General features: G+C 34.9%; 1 protein-coding gene across 3 annotated transcripts in view; it reads right to left on the reverse strand.

The window, feature by feature from the left end:
* LOC115219876 (KICSTOR complex protein SZT2) overlaps positions 1 to 24,913 on the reverse strand; it is a 201,426-nt gene that overhangs the window by 95,693 nt on the left and 80,820 nt on the right. For all 3 annotated transcript variants that reach the window (XM_029790174.2, XM_029790175.2, XM_029790173.2), the window contains exons 21-25: positions 7,871 to 8,001; positions 5,396 to 5,553; positions 4,618 to 4,827; positions 3,267 to 3,625; positions 694 to 1,435 (exon numbers count right to left, since the gene is read on the reverse strand). In XM_029790174.2, coding sequence (XP_029646034.1) covers positions 694 to 1,435; positions 3,267 to 3,625; positions 4,618 to 4,827; positions 5,396 to 5,553; positions 7,871 to 8,001 — 1,600 coding nt within the window. The remainder of the gene's footprint in view (positions 1 to 693; positions 1,436 to 3,266; positions 3,626 to 4,617; positions 4,828 to 5,395; positions 5,554 to 7,870; positions 8,002 to 24,913) is intronic.

The following is a 24,913-nucleotide window of genomic DNA, read 5'->3' on the forward strand; positions in this document are numbered from 1 at the left end:
AAAAAAAACAAACACACAGATGCACACACACGCATGCATGCGCACACACACACTGGGCTTCTTTCTGCTTCTGTCCATCAAATCCACTCAGAAAGTTTTGGCCAACTCCACACAGTAGGATTGAAACCAAAACCACAAGGTTGGGAAGCAAACATCTTAACCACACAGCCAGTGGAACAGTCAATTATGTGAAACCTAGTATTTGGAAAACATCAGTCAAGATTGACTATTCTCCAATTTAAGGCCTTGTGCCTATGTAAGGAACCAATATGTAATAGGTGCAGGTGTGGCTGTGAAGTAATAAGTTTACTTCCTAACCACAAGGTTTCAAGTCCAGTCTCACTGCATGGTACCTTGGGCACGTGTCTTCAATTACAGCTTTGGGCCAACCAAAGTCTTGTAAGTCAATTTGGTAGAAGGAAAGTGTGTGTGTGTGTGTATGTGTCCTTGAATCTACTTCAAAACTGGTATTAGCTTGTTTATGCTCTTATAATTTAGAGGTTTGGCAAAAATGACTGACAGAATAAGTACTGGGGTCAATTCATTTTACTAAAACCCTTCAAGATGGTGCTCCAGCATGGCTGCAGTCAAATGAGTGAAGCAAGTAGAAGAAAGATTTATTGTTTAAAAAATAGATTTTCCAGACATTACCAAGAAAACAATATAGATCTGTCCTTTTGCAAATTTACTCACCTGTGACATAGCTGCTATAAAACACTTCCATGATCTTCTCTTTCTGTTTCTTGAATTCACCAGGGTAGTCTGAAGTGCTGTCATTAGAACGTCGATCCAGGGAAGCTGTGCTGTGACGACCCCCTTCACTACTGTCATCATGGATGTCTAAATTGTTAAATACTTTAGAGAAGGGCTCACATCCTAGATAAATATTTTCGATGAACTGATGGTCCTCATAGATATCAGGAGGTAGGGTAAAAGTACTTTTGTGAACAAGGGAGTCGGTGATCCTTGACAATGCACAATCATAGATGTATACAGGAATCACAAAGTTTTCTTTCTTTTGGAACATGGAAGTATCATACTCTAAATTTATGTCATCTGGAGGAAAATTAAAAGAACTATCTCCAGTAGAATGCACTGAAGTAGGTATATCACTGAGTGGGTCTGTTGAAGGAATATCATGTCCTAAAGTGGATAACAATGGTGGTACTTGTTGTTGGAATGGTTGAGAATAACCACCATGCAATGCAGATGGAGAAACATTTGGTTTGTTTGAGGAAATAGTTATCTGAGAAGGAGATAACGAGGTCTTTCCTTGTTCTGAAGTTTGAATCAAAGATGGCTGCTCTATTAAAGGAGATAAAGGAAAGTCCACTTGTGCCGGGGATTGTGGTGGAAAAGAATGAATTTGTGTTGGCTGTAAAGGAGAATGACTCATCCCTTGAGGTAAATTTTGGCTCTTTATATTTTGAGGGTTCTTTGGAAAAAGAAAAAAATGATATATATTTTAATTTTTTAAAAATGCAAGTAATTTATGTGAAATTATGGAAATAATGCAATAGTAACATAATTGTCTACATAATTAGGATGCTGGTTGAATAACAGAAGATTAGAATCATTACCATCTACATCATCATTTAACCCTTTAGTGTTCAAATTACTCTGCCAAGTGTAAAGCTTATTTATTCATATTGTTTTGAATTAGTCATGTATTGTCTTGTAAAGGAGTACAGCTTAGTGGTTAGGGTATTTGGCTTACAACTATAAGGTTGTGAGTTCAATTCCTGGTGATGTGTTCTTGAGAAAGACACTTTACTTTACGTTGCTCCAGTCCACTCAGCTGGCAAAATTGAGTAGTGCCTGTATTTCAAAGGGCCAACCTTGTCACATTCTATATCACACTGAATCTCCTTGAGAATTAGGAGTGCTCAGCCACTTGCACGTTAATCTCACAAGCAGGTTGTTCTATTGATTGGATCAATTGGAACCCTTGTCATCATAACCAACGGAGCACCAGTTCAGTGCCAGAATTGTCTCATAGCTTTGAGATTTCAATAATGTCATTGTCTATTTCTAGGATGATATTGTAGGGTAGGTGTGAGAGGCTAGACCCAGTCAGTTTGAACTTAAAACAAGAGGCATATTTGGGCCAGATATGGCCAGTTTAAATGCTAAATGGTTAATGTTCATTTTTCATGATGACATAGTTTCAACAGGAGCTGGCAAGCCAAAGGACTATGCTATGCTCTAATGTCTACTCTGACATGGTTTCTATGACTGGATGCCCTTCTTAATTCCAAGCACTTTACACAGCGTACTGGATGCTTTTTCACATGGCACTAGCATCAGTGAGATCACCCAGTAACTCACAAGACAAGACTCCTCAGCTGAGTGAGGAGTACTATTGAGGTAGGTGGCTTTATGCGAGGTGATGAAAGGTAAAGAATGATAGAGGGACAGCATAAAACACTAATAATGATTTCCATCATTTCATAAAGTAATAATATCTACAAGGATGAATATATCTGTGTAAATGAAGTAGTTTGATGTCATCTATTTTCTATCAATATAATACTGTGCTCTTGCCTGGATCATAAAAGTAAATATAAGATGAAGAAACTAGCTCTGGGGTGATCCTGGAGCTATTCCTAGTTCTATAATACAAAACCTCTCATTTTAAGGCATTCATATATAAATTAAAACCTTCCAGTATAATGATACTCGGGAACTTTTCTATCATTATGTTCTAAGCACCAGCTTACAGTACATAACAGCCAGCTGCCATTCACAAGATGTTTGGTGATATGTACCATGTTTATGCTAATTGCTTTAGGTGCCAATGTAGTCATAAGCAGACTTAGATACTCTCTTAGCCTCCTCCCCTTTGACCCAGCAGCACATCTAGATGTTACCTGAACAGGTACATGGTGTGCCATGTGTCAGGTGTCAAAGTAATTTCAGAGCAATGTCAGATGAGGTGTTTTGCTCAAGAGCACAATGCATTACTCAGTCTGTGAATTGAAACCACCTATTTCTTTACTACCCACAAGGGGCTAAACACAGAGGGGACAAACAAGGAAAGACAAATGGATTAAGTCGATTACATCGACCCCAGTGCATAACTGGTACTTAATTTATCGACCCCGAAAGGACGAAAGGCAAAGTCGACCTCGGCGGAATTTGAACTCAGAACATAACGGCAGACGAAATACAATCATGAGTGCAACACTAGACCATGCACCCTCAACAATAATAACAACAACAACAATAATAATAATTGTAAAAGAAATTACGAAAAAGGAACTTACCAGTTCTGTTGTTGACAATGTTTCATTTGAAAGCCTTTCTTTACTTGATAACACCTCATCAGATAACTGATCAGATAACTTTTGACAATCTAAATCCCACTCTTTTACTGCAACAATCTCTAGATTATCATGCAATGTCTCAGTGAAGCTGCTGGATTTCAGAGTGAGCAAATCATCGAAAGATGCTGGGACAAATATCAGGAACATATGTGAATGGTTAATGTCTTGAATGAAGCAACACCATTTGGTTGGAGCAGCATTGTTGCAGCCATCCTTACCAGTCATTGAATCTTTATTACCTGCATCTTTTGGTACTTCCTCCTGTCCACCTAGATTAGTTTTCTTATCACAAGAAGGCTCTAGATAAATAGAAGATGAAAAGCAAAAAAAATTTGGTATCATTTAATTTCAATAAAATATATTATATTTATTAAACTTAAAATTAAAAGGAATTAAGACATTGTCATCATCATCATTGCCATCATCGTTATTATCAATAACAGCAACAACAAATTGGAAGCTATTGAAAAAAATATTAGAATTCATTTTAAATGACATAACCTCCTATCTAAACTTCTCAAAGCATATTGTTTGGTGCTTAACTGCTTTTATTCCACCACCTCTCTCAATGAAAATATTCATTTCAAATTTTGGCACAAGGCCAGCAAGTTTGGAGAGGGGGTAGGTCAATTAAATCAACCTCAGCGCTCAACTGGTACTTATTTTAACAAGCCCAAAAGGATGAAAAGCAAAGTCAACCTTGGTGGCATTTGAACTCAGAATGTAAGGACAGCTGAAATGCTGCTAAACTTTTTGCCAGGTATGCTAACCATTCTGCCAGCTTGCCACATTTCTCAATGAAAATATTAAGGAACATTTCTGTTCTGAAATAGGTTTGTTGAGATTTGAGAGAAAGTAAAAGGAAGGACTCATTTGATAATACAGTCTCAGGCAGATGGTCAAAAGTGGAGGCATGTGCTTAATGGTTAGGATGTTGCACTCATGATTGTAAGATTGTGGTTTCAATTCCTAGACTAAGCAATATGTTGTGTTCTTGAATGAAACACTTCATTTCATGTTGTTCCAGTCCTCTCAGCTGTCAAAAATGAGTAATCCTGTGGACAGGCGTCCCATTCAGGGAGAATATATATGTCACCAAATCCAGAAAACCAGCCTTATGAGCCTATAGCTCAGTAACCACATCTGATCCTTTATTATTTTTTTTTTTGAGACAGATGGGATGGTCATTGCTGGAATGCCTATAATCATAGGTTTGCACTATTAGGGCTGACCTGGAACTAAGCAATAGCAAACAACAATTAAACAAATAAAAACAAAAAACTTTCTTTACCAGATTCTTCATGCTGTGTTTCATTGAATAAAGAAGAAGCTGACATGGTTCTCTCAGTTTTTCGCTTTGTCAAGGATTTTGTAAATTCTTGACAGTCTTTCAGAGAGAGTTTGATTTCTCTACCATGAGATGCTTTCAGTTTGGCCAAAAAAATCTCAAACAAAATATTGTTTGGTGTTTTCCATTCTTTGTCAGGATATACAGAATGGTCTGAAAACAAAGCAGAAATTATTAACCACATTAATTTCATTTTAATATCAACTAGGTGAGGAAAACCATAATTCTTTTCAGCAACGCATTTCAGGTATTGAAACATTTAACTTTTTAGCATTCAGATTACTTTTGTCAAATATAATATTTATTCACATTGTTTTGAATGAATCATGCATTATCTCATAGTTTCAAGATTTCGATGATGAGAATATTTAATTTTAGAGAGACATTGTAGGATAAGTGTAAGAAACCAGATCTGACTGGTTTTAATATGAAACAGGTAGAGTATTTGGGTTGGATATGGCTGGTTTAAATACTGAAGGGGTAACCTTTTTGAAAGCAACCTGCCTGTTGTGTATAGATCTTACAAAATATACCACATTTTAAACTTTGCACATAGTATTGACAGTGACATCAAAGTTTCAGCCAGCTAAACCATCATCAAACTGTTTTATGATGGCTTAGTTGCCCGAAACTTTGGAGTCAATGTCGATACTATTTTTGTTTAAAAAATACACACACATACACAAACAAACTACTTAATGACATAAACTACTATACTTACTGACAGTATATGCAGAAAATAGCAACTGTGCTTGTTGGCAACGTGGAAGAAGGACCAGCAAATTGTATGGGAAGGGAATTGTGCAAACATGATTATTTGAAAGATTCAAGTAGGGATCTTCTGTTGGATCATTAGGCTGGAACCTTTCTGAACCAGAACTAGAAATATAAAATTAAAGGAAAATGGAGAGAGAGAGAGAGAGAGAGAGAGAGAGAGAGAGAGAGAGAGAGAGAGAGAGGGAGAATCAGTAGACAAATTATACATATATACATCTTGAGTAAATGACTTCAACTATAGCCTCGGGCTGACCAAAACCTTGTAAGCAGATTTGGTAGATGGAAACTGAATGAAGCGTGTCATATATGTGTGTGTGTGTCTTTGAGTTTCAGGATGTCCTCCACCGCTGCTTGACAACTGTTGTTGTATTTATGACCCCTTAACTTAGTAGTTCCACAAAAGCAAACAATAGAATAAGTATGAGGCTTAAAAAACAAAACAAGTACTGGGGGCGATTCATTCAACTAAAAATGCTTCAAGGTGCAGACCAGTTTTCAGTGAAACCATCTAACCCATGCCAGCATATAAAACAGACGGATGATGATAATGAAGATTATGATGGCAATGATGACTATAGACCTTAAGTATTAGATGCCCACCCACACAGTTCCATGTATTAGATGCCCACCCACACAGTTTCCCTGTACCAAATTCACTCACATGACATTGGTCAATCTGGGGCTATAGTAGAAAACACCATTATAGATAATGTTTAATAGCAGTTATTAATGGGTCTTTCTGAAGCTACTGAGGAGTTACTGAGCAGCTCTAGAAATGTTCTTTTTCCCATTTATTTAGTTGTTTCTGTAGATGACTTAGAAACATGGATTATGTAGGACAATGCTGGAGAAATAAGCAAGAACTTGACCGTGATATACTGCTATGGACACCTAACATGGATATATATATATATATATATATATACACATACACACATATATATATATATATAGCTCAGTGGTTAGAGCGTCAAGCTTACGATCGTGAGGTTGTGAGCTCGAATCCTGGACCAGGCTGCATGTTGTGTTCTTAAGCAAGACACTTTATTTAACATTGCTCCAATTCACTCAGCTGTAGAAATGAGTTGCAACATCACTGGTGTCAAGCTGTATCAGCCTTTGCCTTTCCCTTGGATAACACTGGTGGCATGGAGAGGAGAGGCCGGTATGCATGGGCGACTGCTGGTCTTCCATAAACAACCTTGACCGGACTTGTGGGAGGGTAACTTTCTAGGTGCAATCCCATGGTCAGTGTCGTGACCGAAGGGGGTCTCAGAATATATGAGTTATTTATTCTGCAAAATCTTTCTTCAACCAGCTCTTTAATGATATAAGGTTTTGCTCCTAACCACCCTCTAAAAATCTCTATGTAAGATTATGATGGGCAATGTAATAAATCCAAATAAGCTGGATTAGATGGTGAGGAAAGCTCAAAGTGAATTTAATCCAAGTGTTGTCAGAAAAATCTGTTCTACATAGACAGTAGTTAAGAGGAATTTCAACTGTCAAAAAATTTATAGGGTTAAAATAAAAGCCATGGCTGACTGCTTTTCAACTATTTTGCTGATGTAGTTGTTGCTTGTTATTTAGCTTTCACACTATTCTGTCAAATGTAAAGCTTATTTATCCACATTATTTTGAATTAATCACGCAGTATCTCATAGCTTTGAGATTTTGAGGAGGTGACTGTTAGCTTTTAGAATGATATTGTATGGTTGGTGTCAGAGATCACATCTGACCAGCTTGAATGTAAAAAAAAATGTAGAATATTTTGGCTGGATATAGCTAATTTAAATGATAAAGTGTTAGACTTAGGTCAGCTTTAAATGAGCTGAGAATGACGAAATGTGTCTCAGCTGTAACCAAAACATACTAAGGAAGGATAACGCTAAAATAGAGTAAAAAAAATTCTAAAATTTCAATTAAAACCTTGATCAAAGTCTAATTAAAAATTAATAATAAACTGAGGTTGTAGTTAGACAACATCAGCATAATATCATAACAATACATTGTGTTGGTGCCTCTTAGTCACCACATCGACCTGTTAGAAATAACAGCAAAATCTCCCTCAAATCACACTCTACCAACTTGGATAGAAAAAAAAAGACCACATTGGGTAATGTAGATTTCGATACATAACATCAACCCCAGTATCTGACTGGTACTTTATTTTATTGACCCAAAGAAGATAAATAGCAAAGTCCATCTTGGCAGGATTTGAACTCAGAATGTAAAGAGCTGGAAGAAATATTGCAAATCATCTTCTCCAATACACTACTGATTTTGCCAGTTCACCATCTTAAATCTGAATTGAAAATGACTAGGGATTATTAGAGGTGATTTCAAAGTCCTACTCAAATACTCTTGTCAGTTTAAAAATCCAAGTCAATGCTACTATTAAGAGATTTAGATAACTTACCAGTTTACACCACGGTTACTTGGATTAAAAGAAGAGTTTTCAAAGCTATGTCCTGGTTTGCTCTGACATACATAGATCAGATGTTCAAAAGTGGTCAAGCAAGAGATGGTTTCATAGTCCAGGCTGTAGAACTGAAATTAAATAGAAAATACATTACTTTTATGGATAAATCTAAAAGAGTCCTTAATTAATACTGAAAATAATAAAAATCCAGTAGATGCCAATGAAACAGTATTAAATTTAAATAACCATCTATATATCATGGTGAATGTGTATACCCTGTTGATAGGCCAATTACTGCAGTATTTGTACTGAGATAACATCTCTTATGGACATGCTATATTGAAAACACAAAAAAATATCTAAAAGGAGATGAAAATTCATTCCAGTGGTGGCCCATAAAAACACCAGATGCATTTTGGGTGTTTTAGACCTTTACAATGGTACATACTCAGTAAACCACATGATCAGATGAGAATTCCTCACCTCTACTATAGGGAAAAGTGAATAAATCATTCAAACATCCATAAGAGATGTTATAGCAAGATAACTATCACAGTAACTGGCTGATCGACAGTGTGTATATATATATTGAGCATGATACTTAGATGGTTATAAAAACAATTCGTTTATTTTATGCTTAAACAAATAACATGAAACAATATTATTTCAGAAGATTCTTTGAACCTATTTGTGACTGTATTTCTAATGAAATACAACTGTTTCAATTTATTTTGAAAATAATCATATTGTGGAGAGATTTATTAAAATATCCAACTATTTCACGGTTGATTTCATGTTTCTGTTATCTTTATATTTTACTTGTTCCAGTCATTGGATTGCAGCCATTCTGAGACACCACCTTGAAGGATTTAGTCAAATCGAACCCTAGTACTTACATTTCTTTTATAAAGTCTGACACTTATTCTATCAGTCTCTTTTGCTCCACTGCTAAGTTATAGGGACATAAACAAAACAACACCAGTTGTCATGTAGTAGGGTACAAACATGCACACGAGTGTGTAATATATACATCATCATCGTTTAGCGTCCGCTTAAACGATGATGATGATGACACACACATACACATGTCTATATATATATATACACACAACAGGGTTCCACACAGTTTCTATCAACCAAATTCACTTACAAGACATTGCTAAACTCTATTGCTGAATTACTAAATTACAGGGATGTAAACAAACCAACACCCATTGTCAAGCCGTAGGAAGGGGCACACACACACACATGATGGGTTTCCACACAGTTTCCATCCACCAAATTCACTCACACAGCGTTAGTCTGGTAAAAGGTACTCAACCTTGCGTTGTCATACATATCTACATACACACAAATATCTTTCCATTCAATTACATGTGTTCTGTTTTTCTCTTTTACTTGTTTCAATCATTACATTGTAACCATGCTGGAGCACCACCCTGAAAAAATATTTTAGTTGAATTAATTGATCCTAGTACTTAATTTTTGTTAAATCTGGTTCTTATTCTATCGATTTCTTTTGCCAAACCGCTAAGTTACATGGGATGTAAATGCACCAACACCAGTTGTTAGACAGTACTGGGAGCCAAACACATACACACACACACACATAAATACACATTCACACATATATTTATACATACAACACACTTCTTTCAGTTTCTGTCTGCCAAATCTGCTCACATGGTTTTGGTCGGCCCAAGCCTATAGTAGAAGACAACCAAGTTGTCATCCAGTGGGACTGAACCCAGGACCATGTGATTGGGAAGTAAGCTTCTTACAAAACAGCCATGCAGCACCTATGTACAATTGTCAAATAACAATAATAAACTAAAATATTATTTGTCTTATGCAGTGGCAAACTTTTAAATCTCACATAACATGATAACACGTATATTTTCCAATACAATCAGTTCATTGAACATATGTAAAAATAACTATTTGAAATAATGAATATATAGAAATGCAAAAGGCTTCCATTGAAATACGTATTGGTTCACTGTATTCCTGACAGCAAGAGTAACAAAGGAATGTTTCTAACTTGGTGCAGAATACATATAATAAGGATCTGTCTGTGTGTGTACGTACACACACACACACACACTATGACCACTAAAATCTACGAGTTTTTTTTCATTCTCTCTCTGTTTATTTTCCCTTATCCTTTCTGCTGAAGAGCATAGGCTCAAAACGTAAAAGACTTTTTTCATTTTCTCGAGCGTCAAACTAATACACATGCTTGTTATTCATACACCTGTCTTCATATTTTGTTTTTCTATAAATTCCAACTCACTCTGTGTGTGTGTGTGTGTGTGTGTGTGTGTGTGTGTGCACGCGCGCGCATGCATGTGTGTGTGTGTGAGAGATCATCATCATTTAACGTCTGTTTTCCATGCTGGCATGAGTTGAATGGTATGACAAGAGCTGGTATCCCTGAGGGCTGTACCAGGTTCCAGTCATCTGTTTTGGCATGGGTTCTATGGTTGGATGCCCTTCTTAATGCCAACCACTTCACAGAGTGCACTGGGAGAAGCCTACGTGACACCAACATGGGCACTTCTTACCAGATAGCACCACTATATGTGTGTGTGTGTGTGTGTGTGTGTGTGTGTGTGTGTGTGTGTGTATTCACCCATTTTTCTGCAATATGAGTAGCACTGTAGCTCATCTACAGCATGCACCGTTCTGTTCAGGTCCCTTCTCTCACAGTTTAATCCCTCATCTCTTTGAATAAAGCCTCAGCTGTAGCCCTGCTCATTTGATGGGAGTTTTAGTCTTTACAAGCTACATATTTCTGTCTGTCTGTCTATCTCTGTGGTGTGTGTGTGTGTGTGTGTGGTGTGTGTGTGTGTGTGTGTGTGTGTGTGTGTGTGTGAATGGATGAATGTATAGTCCCTTGTTATATTTAATCTACACAAAGTTAGAGACATTCTTTTGTTACTCAAGCCATCAGAGATGCAGTGAACCAGAATGTGTTTCAATGGAAACCTTTCAGGAAACATGGTATAGTTCGCAAATTGTGATGTAAGATTAACTATACATACTATAACTATCTTAGAAGTTAGACATTTAAACTTTTCTTGAAAAGATTTGAAAATATATTCTATGGGTAAAGTACCTATTACCTTTACTACAGCCTAGACATTAGACCCGGAGAACAGTTATCAATGCTAGTTTGTGTGTTTGAGAGAGAGAGAAAATGTGTGTGAGAGAAAGAAGGTGGCAGAAGAATGTGTGTGTGTGTGTATGAGAGAGAGAAGTGAAAAGAGACAGAGAAAGAGGTAAGAGTATGGTGAGAAAGAGAGATAAGGATTGTGCGTGTGAGAGAAAGAAAGTGACAGAAGAATGTGTGTGAGAGAGAGTGAGAGAGAAAACATCAAACAAGAGAGAGAGTAATGTGTTCCTTTATTTAACTCATACAGTCTGACATTATAAAAGGGTTTACCTGTCAATAAACAACAGAAAAAGTATATACGAGCAAGTAATTGATTTTAATACAGGCAACCCAGAGGACAATTTCATGAAGTGGTCAGTCGTTGCTGCAAGGAGTCTGAGACTTTCAATAGGTTAGCAGATATGTTAGTTATAACTTACAATTAATGGAAGTTATAACTAACATATTGTATTGTTCCCACAAATATAAATCCTGCCACCTTGCTACTGGATTTCATTGAAAATTTTAGAGACGGCTACATATTTAGTGACACAAACAATAATGGAAATGAATGGCAAGATTTTACATAGAGCAAAGATGTACTTGTTGTACACTTCTGAATTCAAACACAGTCAAATTACTAAAACAAACAGAGAAATCTTATAAATAGTTAAACCATGAATCCTAATCTGTTGACTGACTTAACTAGCATATAGCCCACTGGACAGCTTTTTGAGAGGGTCCACTCTGTTGTAAGAATTCAGATCAGATACTGATTTGATATGATGATATGGTGCTTCTTAATATAGCGATCTCTTGAGTTATGACTTACTTATTTCCCCCCAACTCCATCAGTCTCAGAGTCACTATACACATCATGGGTACTATCCTTCAACCTATGACTAAATCATAAGAATAAGAGAAAAAAAGGACCCTTTCAGTTTGAACGGTAGTTTTTTAAAATAATTTCCACATAACTAAATACTTTTAAACTTTGTATACTGGTAGAATGTGTTTACAAAACATCTTTTTCTCCTGGCTTTATTGAGAAAATTCTATAGTTTGTAAGATATTTGTTGTTGTTTTTCTTCAATTTCTGCAATTTCAACCAATCAACGACGTCTATTGAGGTGAAAACATTTTGTGCCGTATGAATATGTCCCTCGTTTAAGAAACAGATTGGGTTTATTTACATTTCTGAAGAAAAAAGATACCCTTCCCCCTAACCCTAACCCTAAAACAAATTGAAATGCAATAGATCGATACAAGGGTCATAATTATGGGTGACAATTTCATATGACACCGCTAAAAAAAACTGCCGTTCAAACCGAAAAGATCCAGAAAAAATATCTAATGGTAGGGGATTATCAAAGAGTTATCTAACCTGATTTATCTTGCAAAGCTATTCCCATTATATCCTTGGCTAATTTAATCACACATCCAAGTTTTTTCCAAAAAATGTTCATTATCAGTCATCATAAACCTTTAGTATTTCCAGATATTCCTTTATTCTTTTACATGTTTCAGTCATCTGACTGCAGATATGCTGGAGCACTACCTTAAAGGGTTTTAGTTGGTAAACCTAGTAGTTATTCTATTAGTCTCTTTTGCCAAGCTGCTAAGTTATGGGAACATAAACGCACCAATATCGGTTGTCAAGTGATGGTGGGGGAGACAAAGACAGACAGACACACATATATGTGCATTTATATATGTTAGGTTATCCCATAAATAATGTGGTTTTTTCAATTGCATGAACGAAAAGTCGGAAGAGGACAGAATAAACTACCTGCATCAACTTGCTATAAAAGCTGGAAGTATTTTTACCTTGTTCTTATTCTGAGTGCAAGTTTTGAAGAGAGCAGTTTGATTTTAACAGTTATCTTTTCAAAGCTATAATTGAAGTGACAAAGGAGCATATTCAGCATATTTTGCTTTATGAGTTCAATAAAGGCAACAACGCAATGGTAAGTGTGTGAGGGATATTAATGAAGTATATGGGGATCGGACAATAAGAGTAAGCCAGTGTCAATGGTGGTTCTAGAAATTCCAAGCTGGAAACTACAGCCTAGAAACTGAGCCTTATCCTGGAAGATCTGTAGAGTTCGACAAGGATGTCCTGCATACCCTGGTAGAACAAAATCCCATCGTAAGTGATGAGCAACTAGCAGAGAAGCTTGAATTTGGTCATTCAACCATTCATCGACACCTGTGTGCCATTGGAAAAATCAGCAAATTAGGTCAATGGGTTCCTCACAAATTTTCCCAGTCTAATCATGTGCAGAGAGTGAATGTGTGCTCTTCTTTGCTGTCATATCTCACAAATGAACCTTTTTTGGACTGAATAGTGACTGCTGATGAGAAATGGGTTCTCTAGGAAAATGTCTAGTTGTAGTGTGACCTAGTTCCTCTGAACTACAACTAGCCATTGTCCACTGTGGTTGTAGTTTAACCTCAAGCTATTTTTAGAAAGGAATCCAAAAGATACACATGCTGGCAAACACAAACACATGCTGCTCTCTCAGTCTATAAGCAACTCTCCATCCATTAGGATATGAACGAATATTTGTCAGTTTTTCCCCTGAAGAGATTTTTACCTTTTAAATGCATAATGCAATCTTAATTGCAAAATATGAATGAAGGTAAGAAATTGACTACTATATATATATAAATTGATTTTTTTCTGTGTTCAAACTCTCCATTTTTCTTAATTAATTAAATATATATATATATATATATATATATATAGGCACAGGAGTGGCTGTGTGGTAAGTAGCTTGCTAACCAACTACATGGTTCGGGTTCAGTCCCACTGCGTGGCATCTTGGGCGAGTGTCTTCTGCTATGCCCGGGCCGACCAATGCCTTGTGAGTGGATTTGGTAGACGGAACTGAAAGAAGCCTGTCGTATATATGTATGTATATATATATATATATATATTATATATATATATATATATATATAATATATGTATGTTGTGTGTCTGTGTTTGTCCCCTAGCATTGCTTGACAACTGATGCTGGTGTGTTTACGTCCCTGTCACGTAGCGGTTCGGCAAAAGAGACCGACAGAATAAGTACTGGGCTACAAAGAATAAGTCCCAGGTCAATTTGCTCGACTAAAGGCGGTGCTCCAGCATGGCCGCAGTCAAATGACTGAAACAAGTAAAAGAGTAAAAGAGTATATATATACGATGGACTTCTTTCAGTTTCTTTCTATCAAATCCACTCACCAGGCTTTGGTAGGCTCAAGTCTATAGTAGAAGATACTTGCCCAAGTTTCCATGCAGTGACACTGAACCCAGAGCCATGTGGCTGGGAAGCTAGCTCCTTACCATACAGCCACACCTGTGCCTACATGTGGATCGTTTTCAGATAAATGTTTTTTATGCATGATTGTACTGTCCATTTTTGTGGTCATGGTCAGAGACATCTAAGTAGTAGTAGTTGCTGCTGTTGTTGTAGTCTCATTTCAGTCCCTATTGAGCTCACCTATGATTAAAGACATTCCATTACATCAGTTATTTGTATACCTTTGTCCAATGTATACATTTTTAAGATAGCAGGTGTGATTCCATAGAGAGTTGGCTGGTATTTCTAGTCATTTGGACCAAGTAGAGTTTCCCTTGGTTGCTCCTGCAAGTAGTTTGTATGACAATCATGAAGATATTTCACTTATTCAAGCAATCTTAATTGCATTTGATTCTTTCCATTCCTTCAGTATCCTTTGAAGACAGACGATTGACACACTCACCATAAAAGAAAGCATGGACAACACATATACACACATACAAACATCCACCCACCCACACATACACACACAGGTACACAAATACTTCCACGTTTATGAATTGGAATAGACTGAAATAGTAAACTCTTTCTCCAGGTTTCTAACACAGTATCATCCTATTGTTTTCTTTAATCTCTTTACCTCAATTTGAATATCTCTCTCTCTCTCACACACACACACACACACACACACATACACACACACACTGGTGTTCACTGTTTCTTGATAAATTAGCAAATATTGTAAAGCCAAATATCTCCTTCTTCTCCTCCATCAAAACATTCACATGTAGTAGTTTCCATCAAAGTGATCATAACATAATTTAACCCATGTAGGAAACCTATCTGAGAGTAATTCCTTGTGGGTAGTAACTCTTTCTTTTTCCTTCTTGCAGGGAGGAGTAACCAGTCTAGTCTTAACAAATGTTCTATCAATAGCAACCTCATTTTCACTGCTGTTGTGTCAACATTTTCATTTTGGCCCAGATATTTTAGTAATATCTTCCCTACCAAGTAAGGCTCCACCAACACCATCATCTCTTACTTTTTCAGCTTCATTAGCTTTTTTTTTTTGTTGATATATTTGAAACATGACACTTAGCTTACAATACGGTTTTTGTGTAAATCACAAAGTACCAAATATATGACATTTGATAATAACTAAGCTGTATCCATGTGAAAAATCTAAGTACTATAATCACTGATTGAATGATTAATCAAATACTTAAAAATAATTAAGACATATATTTTTCAATAAACTTAATGAATGGCCTACCTGGATACAGTGACAAATTTTAGAAGCTATAATGACTGCTACCTTATATTTTTGGATGATTTTTCTTCTAGAAGTAGGTGTGGATGTGCAGTAAGAAGACTGCTTCCCAACCACATGCTTTCAGGTTCAATCCCACTGCATGGCCCTTTGGGTGTCTTCTACTATAGCCTCAGGTTGATCAAAACCTTGTGAGTGGATTTGGTAGATGGAAACTAAAAGAAGCCCATCATACATATGTGTGACAAGTGTTGCTCTATTAACACCTCTATAACTTAGCAGTTCAGCAAAATAGATCAATAGAAGTACTAGACTTTAAAAAATATAAGTACTGGGGTCAAATCCATCGATTACAAACTCAAGGTTGTGCCCCAGAATGGCTGCAGTCTACAGACTAAAACAAGTAAAAAATAAAAGACACAAGGAGCTCATGAACATTAGTTGAAGCAAAAAGACTATGTTCTCAAAATTAACAGGTTTCTAATTTCAACCCAGCTAATTTGTTGTATTCCCAAGCAGATATGCAGGTATAACTTTAGAATAGTTATCAGTGAATCTGAGATCAATGGACACAGAATTTTTTCTTTTCAAGAGAAAATTAAAATATTAGTTCTTTGGATAAATTTGTGGGGCAGCAGAATAGAGAAAAATAGTCATTTACTAATATTTAATCCTTTTGTTACCATATTTATTTTGAGATGCCCTGTGTTTCTTTCAATTAATTTTAAATATACCAAAAAATTTAGTAAAATAACTTAGTTATCATTAAGTTGATGTTAGGAACATAAATTATGACTAAGGCATAGGAGTGGCTGTGTGGTAAGTAGCTTGCTTACCAACCACATGGTTCCGGGTTCAGTCCCACTGCGTGGCACTTGGGCATGTGTCTTCTACTATAGCCTCAGGCTGACCAAAGCCTTGTGAGTGGATTTGGTAGATGGAAACTGAAAGAAGCCTATCATATATATGTATATATGTATGCGTGTGTGTATATGTTTGTGTGTATGTGTTTGTCCCCCTAACATCGCTTGACAACCGATGCTGGTGTGTTTACATCCCCATAACTTAGCGGTTTGGCAAAAGAGACCAATAGAATAAGTACTAGGCTTACAAAAGAATAAGTCCTGGAGTCGATTTGCTTGACCCCAACATGTTCTCAAAATTATCACTTGCTCCAACATGGCCACAGTCAAATGACTGAAACAAGTAAAAGAGTAAGATTTAGTGGAAGATTTTAATTGAAAACTTATGAAAACAAGACATTTGTACTACAGAGCCAGAGTCAGTTTCAGCTGGGTTGGTATTGAAAGGGTTAAAACAATATCTACAATTGCAGATGTAGCTGTGTGGTAAGCAGTTTGCTTCACAAGCACATGGCTTTAGGTTCAGTCCCACTGTGTGGCACCTTGGCCAGGTGTTTTCCAAGTTTAGTTGCAGGCCAACCAAAGGCTCGTGAATGAATTTGGTAGATGAAAACTGAAAGAAGCCCATTGTATGGATGTATGCAATATATTGTATGTGTGAGTGTATATATATGTGTGTGTGTATGTGTGCCTTTGCATTTGCTTTCCACCACTGCTCAACAAACAATGATCGACCAGCAGAATAAGTTCCAGGCTTTAAAAAATAAGTATTGGGTTGATTCATTCAATAAAACCCCTTCATGGCAGTGTCCTAGAATGGCTGCAGTCCAATGACTGACACAAGTAAAAGGTAAGTGACTTGTGTAAGTTGCTTGTATTACAGTTGGTATTAGCTTATAATAATAATAGTCCTAATTTTTTCTGCTAAAGGCACAAGGCCAGAAATTTTGGGGGAGGGGACTAGTCGATTACATCGAACCCAGTGTTTCACTGGTACTTGATTTCTTGACCCCAAAAGGAGGAAAGGCAAAGCTGACCTCGACGGAATTTGAACTCAGAACATAGTGACAGACGAAATGCTGCTTAGTATTTTGCATGGTGTGCTAATAATTCTGCCAGCAATAATAATAATGATGATGATGATGATGGTGGTGGTGGTGGTGGCAGTTTCAAACTTTAGCACAAGGCCAGTAATTCTAGGGGTTAGTTAAATACATCAACCCCAGTATTCAATTGGTATTTTTTTTATCAATCCTCAAATGGATGAAAGGATAATGGTTTCAAATTTTGCTGCAAAGCCAGTGATTTTAATAGGAAAGGGTAAGTCATTTACATCAAGCCCAATACTCAACAGATGCTTATTTGAACTCTAAACATTTTGTCTAACATGCCAATAATTCTGCCAGCTCGCTGCCATAATGATGATGATGACTTTAATCCATATTATAATAGAAAAAATGGTGTACTAATTAGTTTGTATTAATTAACTTTTATTAAAAGAAAGCAAAGTCAACATTATCTAGAAAATTTTTATAAATTCCAAATCCTTCCATGCATTGTCTCAACATTTGTTTTCAGCTCTTTTCCTTCACAATGCATTTTTTTGACCGTTACTTTTTATCAATACAATTCTTAGCACAGTTTGTCCAGGTTCAGTGATATAATCATATACAGACACACACATAGTTGTGTAATTAAGAATTTCACTTTGCAAATTACATGGTTTCTGTTTCAATCACACTGCATGGCACCTTGAGCAAGTGTCTTCACCAAAAGCTTCAGGCTAACCAATACCTTGTGAGAGAATTTAGTAGACGGATAATGTGTGGAAACCTGTTATGCGTGTGTATTTGCCCCTCCCCACGTCTTGACAACCAATGTTAGTTTGTTTACTTCCCTGTAAATCAGCAGTTCAGTAATACAGTCCTATAGAATAAGTAGTACTAAACTTTTTTAAAAATAAGTACTGTTGTTGATTTGTTCAACTAAAATCCTTCCAAGCATTGACTCAACATGACTGCAGTCCAATGACTAAAACAAGTAAAAGATTTAAATTATAGATGCAAGTCTAGTTCTGCTGCCCAGAGCCAGGCTTACATTTTATGAAAGCAGTGCCTCAACAAAGCAACAACTCAATGGCTGAAATAATAAAAGGGGACATAAAGGGTACATTTTGTCTATTGAAACTTTCCCCTTTTAGCATTCAGATTACTCAGTCAAATGTAATATTTATTTATTCACATTGTTTTGAATTTATCACATATTATCCTGTAGCTTTGAGATATCGATAATGTGATTGCTTAATTTTTTAATGATATTGTAGGATAGGTGTGAGAGGCCAGATTTGGCCTGTTTAAATGTTAAAGGGTTAAAGCACTACATTTGTGATGTATTATCAGTAGATATTTTCTATCTTTCTACTTAACCACATAATTCTTTCTAATTCTGGCACAATTTTGATGGGGAGGAGCAGTCAATTACACTGACCCCAGCATTTGCCTCGTACCTTATTTAACTGACCCTAAAAAGCAAAAGGTAAAGTTGACCTCAGAACATAAAAATTTAGAAGAAATACCACTAATACTTAATCACAAAATGCAAAAAAAAAAAAAAAAGAAGAAAAGACTAACTTAAATCAAATAACGTCAGACATAATTCTGCTGTGAGTGACAACAAGGATTCAGAATGCAAAAAATACAGCACGGACCAATCTAAAATATGGAAATCAAGTAACAGCAGGAGAAAAAGTATGGAGCAGGTCTCCAAAATCTTTTTCAAGTCAGAATGCTACAACTTTTTCTTGACAAGCTTTATTTTGGTGTGTCTATTAGAGCCAATGATGTGAGGTAGTCAATTCACATGTTGAGACACACTGTTTCTTGTCTTTTATAGTCACTTAATTCTATGAGGATTGTTCAATAGTAAGCACTGGGGATAATCAGTAAATCTTAAACTTTAATGCATATAAACTTACAAGAAACAGCTGGAAATATTGTTTACAAGGAAACAAATTACATTAAACATTTCTTATATAACATCTAATATCATTCACATTAAAATCTTAGTTACCAAATTTACCAGCATATAAGATGCATTCTTGCATGAGATACACTATATTTTACAAATATATTTGGTGTGGGGGGGATGAAAAGAGCAGATTTTAGTGTTTCATTATACACTTACTGAAAGATATTTTTGTAGGGGCAATGTATGACTCTGTGCATGCAAGTACAAAGTTGTGGAAATATACCGGAATAAAGTATGAAACCATAAACTTATAAATAAATAATGTTATGCAAGTACCGTGTCACCATTTCATATTCTTTCAAATTAGCCATACAGTTGTTTATACCTTGGTCAAGAGAACTGTCATATTAGATGCAAAACTTGTATTTTTGGCTGTGATGTTTTGTGTTCCTAGCGACTGACCATCAGAGTGGTGCACCACAACTATGGTTTTGTGTCATCCACTCATTGTGAATAACTGGCAGGAAGGTGAAAGTTTAACATTCCTTTCATCTTCCTTGCAATGTTTTCATTTATATAATTAAAAAATGTTTCCTGAAGGTAACACACTTATTAAATAATGTAAGACATAAACCAGATGTGGTTTATGTATGCTAGGGAAGGTAGTGCAATGAGATGGTATTACCTCCCCATGTAACTCCCAACATACCATAAGCAATTTTTTCTAAGATTATAGTAACAGAATGTGATATTTTGGTTTGTCTTCAATATTTTATAATTAGTAACAATTAATGTACCTAACAGACATACACTCATCCAGCTTCCAAGCCTACAATACTCAGTCTCCTATGCATAATGTAGTGCATTAAATGCAGAGCAATTCTCTGATATACTTAAAAATGTAATTAAAAAAAAAGCAGATATACACCTGCAAATATGGTAATTCCTTACATTATAAGCAAAGGTCTTATATATTGCATTACAATTTTTCCACTGGAAGCTCTATCAGTTTCTGAAAGCAGTAAGTGTAGAAGAAGCTTCCTTAGGACAAAATACCAGTCTGCCACAGGTAATTTCTCAGAAAGTCTGCTAACTTTTCCCAAGAACTATGGTGTATACACTATGGATTTGAACTACTCCAAATTAGTAGTCTAATACAACATGTATTTTCTCACTTTCTACTCTAACATTGATTGGTTATTCTTACATATAAGACTACTTCATTGTTTTATGTGTTTTAATGAGTATATATTTATCATTCCTTGGGTTCCGGAGCAGGAGGTAACTGATAGTGAAAAGTGGGGAAGAACTATGTGCTGATTCTATTCACAAATTATAACAGCAGCTGGGTAGTGCCATAGTTAGAAGAGTGATGAGTGTTAGGAAGATGAAATGTGGAGGAATGCTTGACAGGGGTTTGCGGGGTTTGATATATTTTGTACCTAAAAATTCCTTAACTGTTAAATCTCTGTCATGGTACTATCCAAACAGCATCCTAATTATCAAAACAAATAATTCAAAGGATCTGAACTAGTTTCTTATTTGAACAAGGTGAACAGATTTGCAAATTCAGCTGGGAAATTCATGAGGATATTGTTGTTCTATAATTTTCCTTACGCTCCCCAAGCATTAAGTTAGACCACTGAATCATTTTTTATTGTTTAGTAGCATACACTCTTTTCTAATGTATAGCACCTTGAGGAAGGAGGCAGAGAAAGATGAGTAGGGTTTCTGTCATCTTTTCCATTTAGACATGAAACCTAAAATCTGTAGGATTTAGGTAAATAGCAGGTAACTAACAGTTCTTTCTTTCAGCAATAATCAAAATCAAATCAACAATCACCAGTCAATATATATCTCTTGCAAATTATATCTTCTCATAATAACAAACTGTTAAATATTAATACATTTACTAATACTAACATTAATTTAGCTACTACCATCCAACCATCTAGAAATATTAATAACAAGGTTATTGTATCTGAAGTCAATCCCAATAGAATTAAATTTATGTCAAGTAACTCTAAGATTAAAAATTCTATATACCAGTGTATAATCAGTACTCGTAATAAAGTACAATTTTACATTGGAAGCACATCGTTAGAGTTATCTAAGAGAATTTCTATCCATTACTCAACATTTAGGGATAGAAATAAACGGAATAGTACCGGTCTCAGCAAACTGATTTGGAATTTAAAAGACCACAATGAACAATTTCATTTGGAATGGTTGATCCTCTCAATTTCGATACCATATGACAAAGGCAAGAAATTCTGTCTTCTCTGCAATTCTGAGCTATTTTTCATTATTTTTTCTAAAAATACTCTAGTAAACACGGTTATAGAACGAGCATACAGATGTAAGCATTGGCAAAAACATACTTTTAGTGCATATAAGTAGTCTCTATCATTATATATAGTTTAGACTTTAATTTCCTTTATATTTAACATTCACTATTAAATCCCTACTCTTTCTGTTAGCTACTTATGACGTTATATCATATAACGTTTTTTTAAACAATATTAATAGCGTTCTGTCTATCGCTATACGAATCCATCATTTTTTGCTAAAATGTCGTATTGACAAGTTTCGTTTTTTCCCTTTCCCGAAGAGAAGATTGCATTGTTTATACCTTTTATTCTTTTGAATAAGTATCAGTGGAATTTTTGAAACATATGTAGAAAGAAAAAATACTTGTTTAAACCTGCGTTAACTCCATTTTTTATTCCTATATATATATATATATATATATATATACACACTGAATCAAAGATTTATTTCTGTCCAAGTTATCAAAGATTATTACTAACTCATCCACTTCATACATTACATTCTCATTACTCGCAGTCTTCAACAAAAGACTTACTGCTTTGAAAGAGAATTTATTAGAAGAAAGATTAAAATATTTAAATTTTATTTCATCCCAACAAAAAATTTTATTTTAATGTGCTGAGGACGGATGAAGGAGAGTAGATTAGGAGAGTGTCATAAATTAATATGAAAGTAAAAGTAGACCATTAAAGACATCAACAAAGATGATGGAGGATGAAATGAGGGTAAGAGTGTGAGGGAGGAGAGATGTAGAGGGAAGGGGAAAATGGAAAAGACTGTCATGGAGCCTGCAACCCTACCTTCAGCAAAGAAAATAGCCTTGAAATACTTGTATGAAGTATCACAATTTTCTCTCTCAAATATAACACTTGATATGTAAGTCATATAAATAATTTAATTTAAAATAAATGTAATCAATATATCTCATGCTCTCATACAATTCTTAATTCATTCCTACACTATATATATTTTTAATGCTTCCCCATTTTCTACTGTGAAGCAAAACCAAATGCTGATACCTACTTCATCAAACCTTACCATTATTAACCCTTTAGCATTCACATTCTGTCAAATGTAATGTCTATTGATTCACATTGTTTTGAATTAATCATGCATTAATTCATAACTTCGAGATTTTAATGATGTGATTGTTTATTTTTAGAATGACATTGGAGGATAGATATGAGAGGCTATATGATCTAGCCTGTTTGAACATAAAAGAGATGGAATATATGAGTCGGACATGGCTGGTCTAAATGTTAAAGGGTTAAAGATACAAATTTAGTTCCAGACATCCATTCAGTAGATCTTAAGACAATTATTTAAAATATTCGAGAAATTCATGAATTTAGCAGCAATAATTACTACCAAATCTTCAGACAGAGCTGACTTAGTATTTCTAAATTATTGCAACCAACAATAATATTTAGATGAATTCTATAAACAAAATTAATTAGCATAAAAATATTGAAGTCATTCTTCCACACTATCATGGCTTGATTTGATTGGAATTTTTCATCAATAATACATTTTACCATGTAGAAAATTGTATTAGTTTTCGGAAAATGCTTTAAAGCATAATTATTATACACTTTGCATAAAGCTAGATTGGTATTTAAAGTAAAAGAAAAACAGAATTCACTAAATTAAAGTGACTTATGTATGGCTTTGTATTAATTTCAGCACTTCAGTCATTCAGTCAATTCATTCTTTGCAAATGTAAACAACAGATCGTATAACAACTAATTTTTGTTTAAAATTTTAAATAAAGTTATGAAGAGGTTTTAGATTTTTTTTAATAACTTTTATTGCAACAAAAGAAATAATAAATTAATTTTAAAATATATGAAATAAAAATATAACATATAAAATGGATAAAACTAAAACATTTATTTCAAATTAATTTCAAATAAGAAAAATAAATAAATAAATAAATAAATAAATAAATAACGATCACCATAGTGAAATAAAATGAAGATGCATACTGTTGGCAGCCATTGAAAGTCCGAGAGATTGATGAAGTTTGCAGTTGGAGAAGTTGAATCTCACTGAGTAAAATTTAAAGTAAGATAAAACTTTCTCCACTGTGAACAACATCAAGGGTAAAGAGACACTGGCCTGCCACTTAGAACCAGCAGCTTCTTAAATATTTCAACATCAACAGTCTCAAATCTCCAGTTAAGAAGACAGACTAAAGCTCTCATTTATCACAAATATTAGATGCTTTTATATCGAGTATTTAGTATGGAATAGTTAGTTTTTGTTGGGTTTTTTTTGTTTGTTTTTAGTTTGATTGACAAAATGTGAGAATTAAAGTTATTAAAAAAAAACATTGCGATCATTTTATAGTCAACAAAAAACAAGTGATTCTCAAATATTTTGGTTAATTTTATGCTAAGAAAAATATAAGAGATAGTAGCCTAACAACACGAGTATGTATGTTTATAATTTTAAATTTAAAATAAGAAATGGCCAACACTTTCATATAAAAAATCCTTTTTGACATCAATCAACAACATACAGACTTTTATACTGCTAAAAAAAATGAAAAAATTTGGAAAACCCAGTTTCATCTTTCTCAAGGAATTTTATCTATAAAAACTCTGATATTTTCTTAACCCTTTCATTTATTATTAAGTCACAATAGTTCTTTGTGGATTTTATTTGTCCTGTGCAAGACAGAGTCAACAAATGAACTACTTTAGCTTCTGGAAGTAACTGCAATAAAGAATCCAAAACTAGACACCAACTTGATTTTTAAAAAAAACCTTCCTAATTACCCCTCTATAACATTTAATATTTCATAGACATTATTAACACTTCATTCTGGCTCAAAATTTATTTTGTTCAAAATAATTATAGAGAGACATACACATCATCATCATCATCATCATCATTTAGCGTCCGCTTTCCGTGCTGGCATGGGTTGGACGGTGCAACTGGGGTAGCATAATATTAATTCCAAGTAAACTTACAACAAAATTCTAAACTTGTACATGTAATGCAAATCCTGCTAAATTCAATATATTACTACTTTGAAACCTCATAGCAAGCAGCAGACAAACTGAAGGTATTTTATGTTCTGTCATAGTCACAAATTAAATGCATTTCTTTCTTAAGTCAATATTTCCAACTTCAGAGGAGTTAGTTTATCCATTCAAAATT

Source organism: Octopus sinensis, linkage group LG15 (genome assembly GCF_006345805.1).
Source record: "Octopus sinensis linkage group LG15, ASM634580v1, whole genome shotgun sequence".
Taxonomy (NCBI): Eukaryota; Metazoa; Mollusca; class Cephalopoda; order Octopoda; family Octopodidae; genus Octopus; species Octopus sinensis.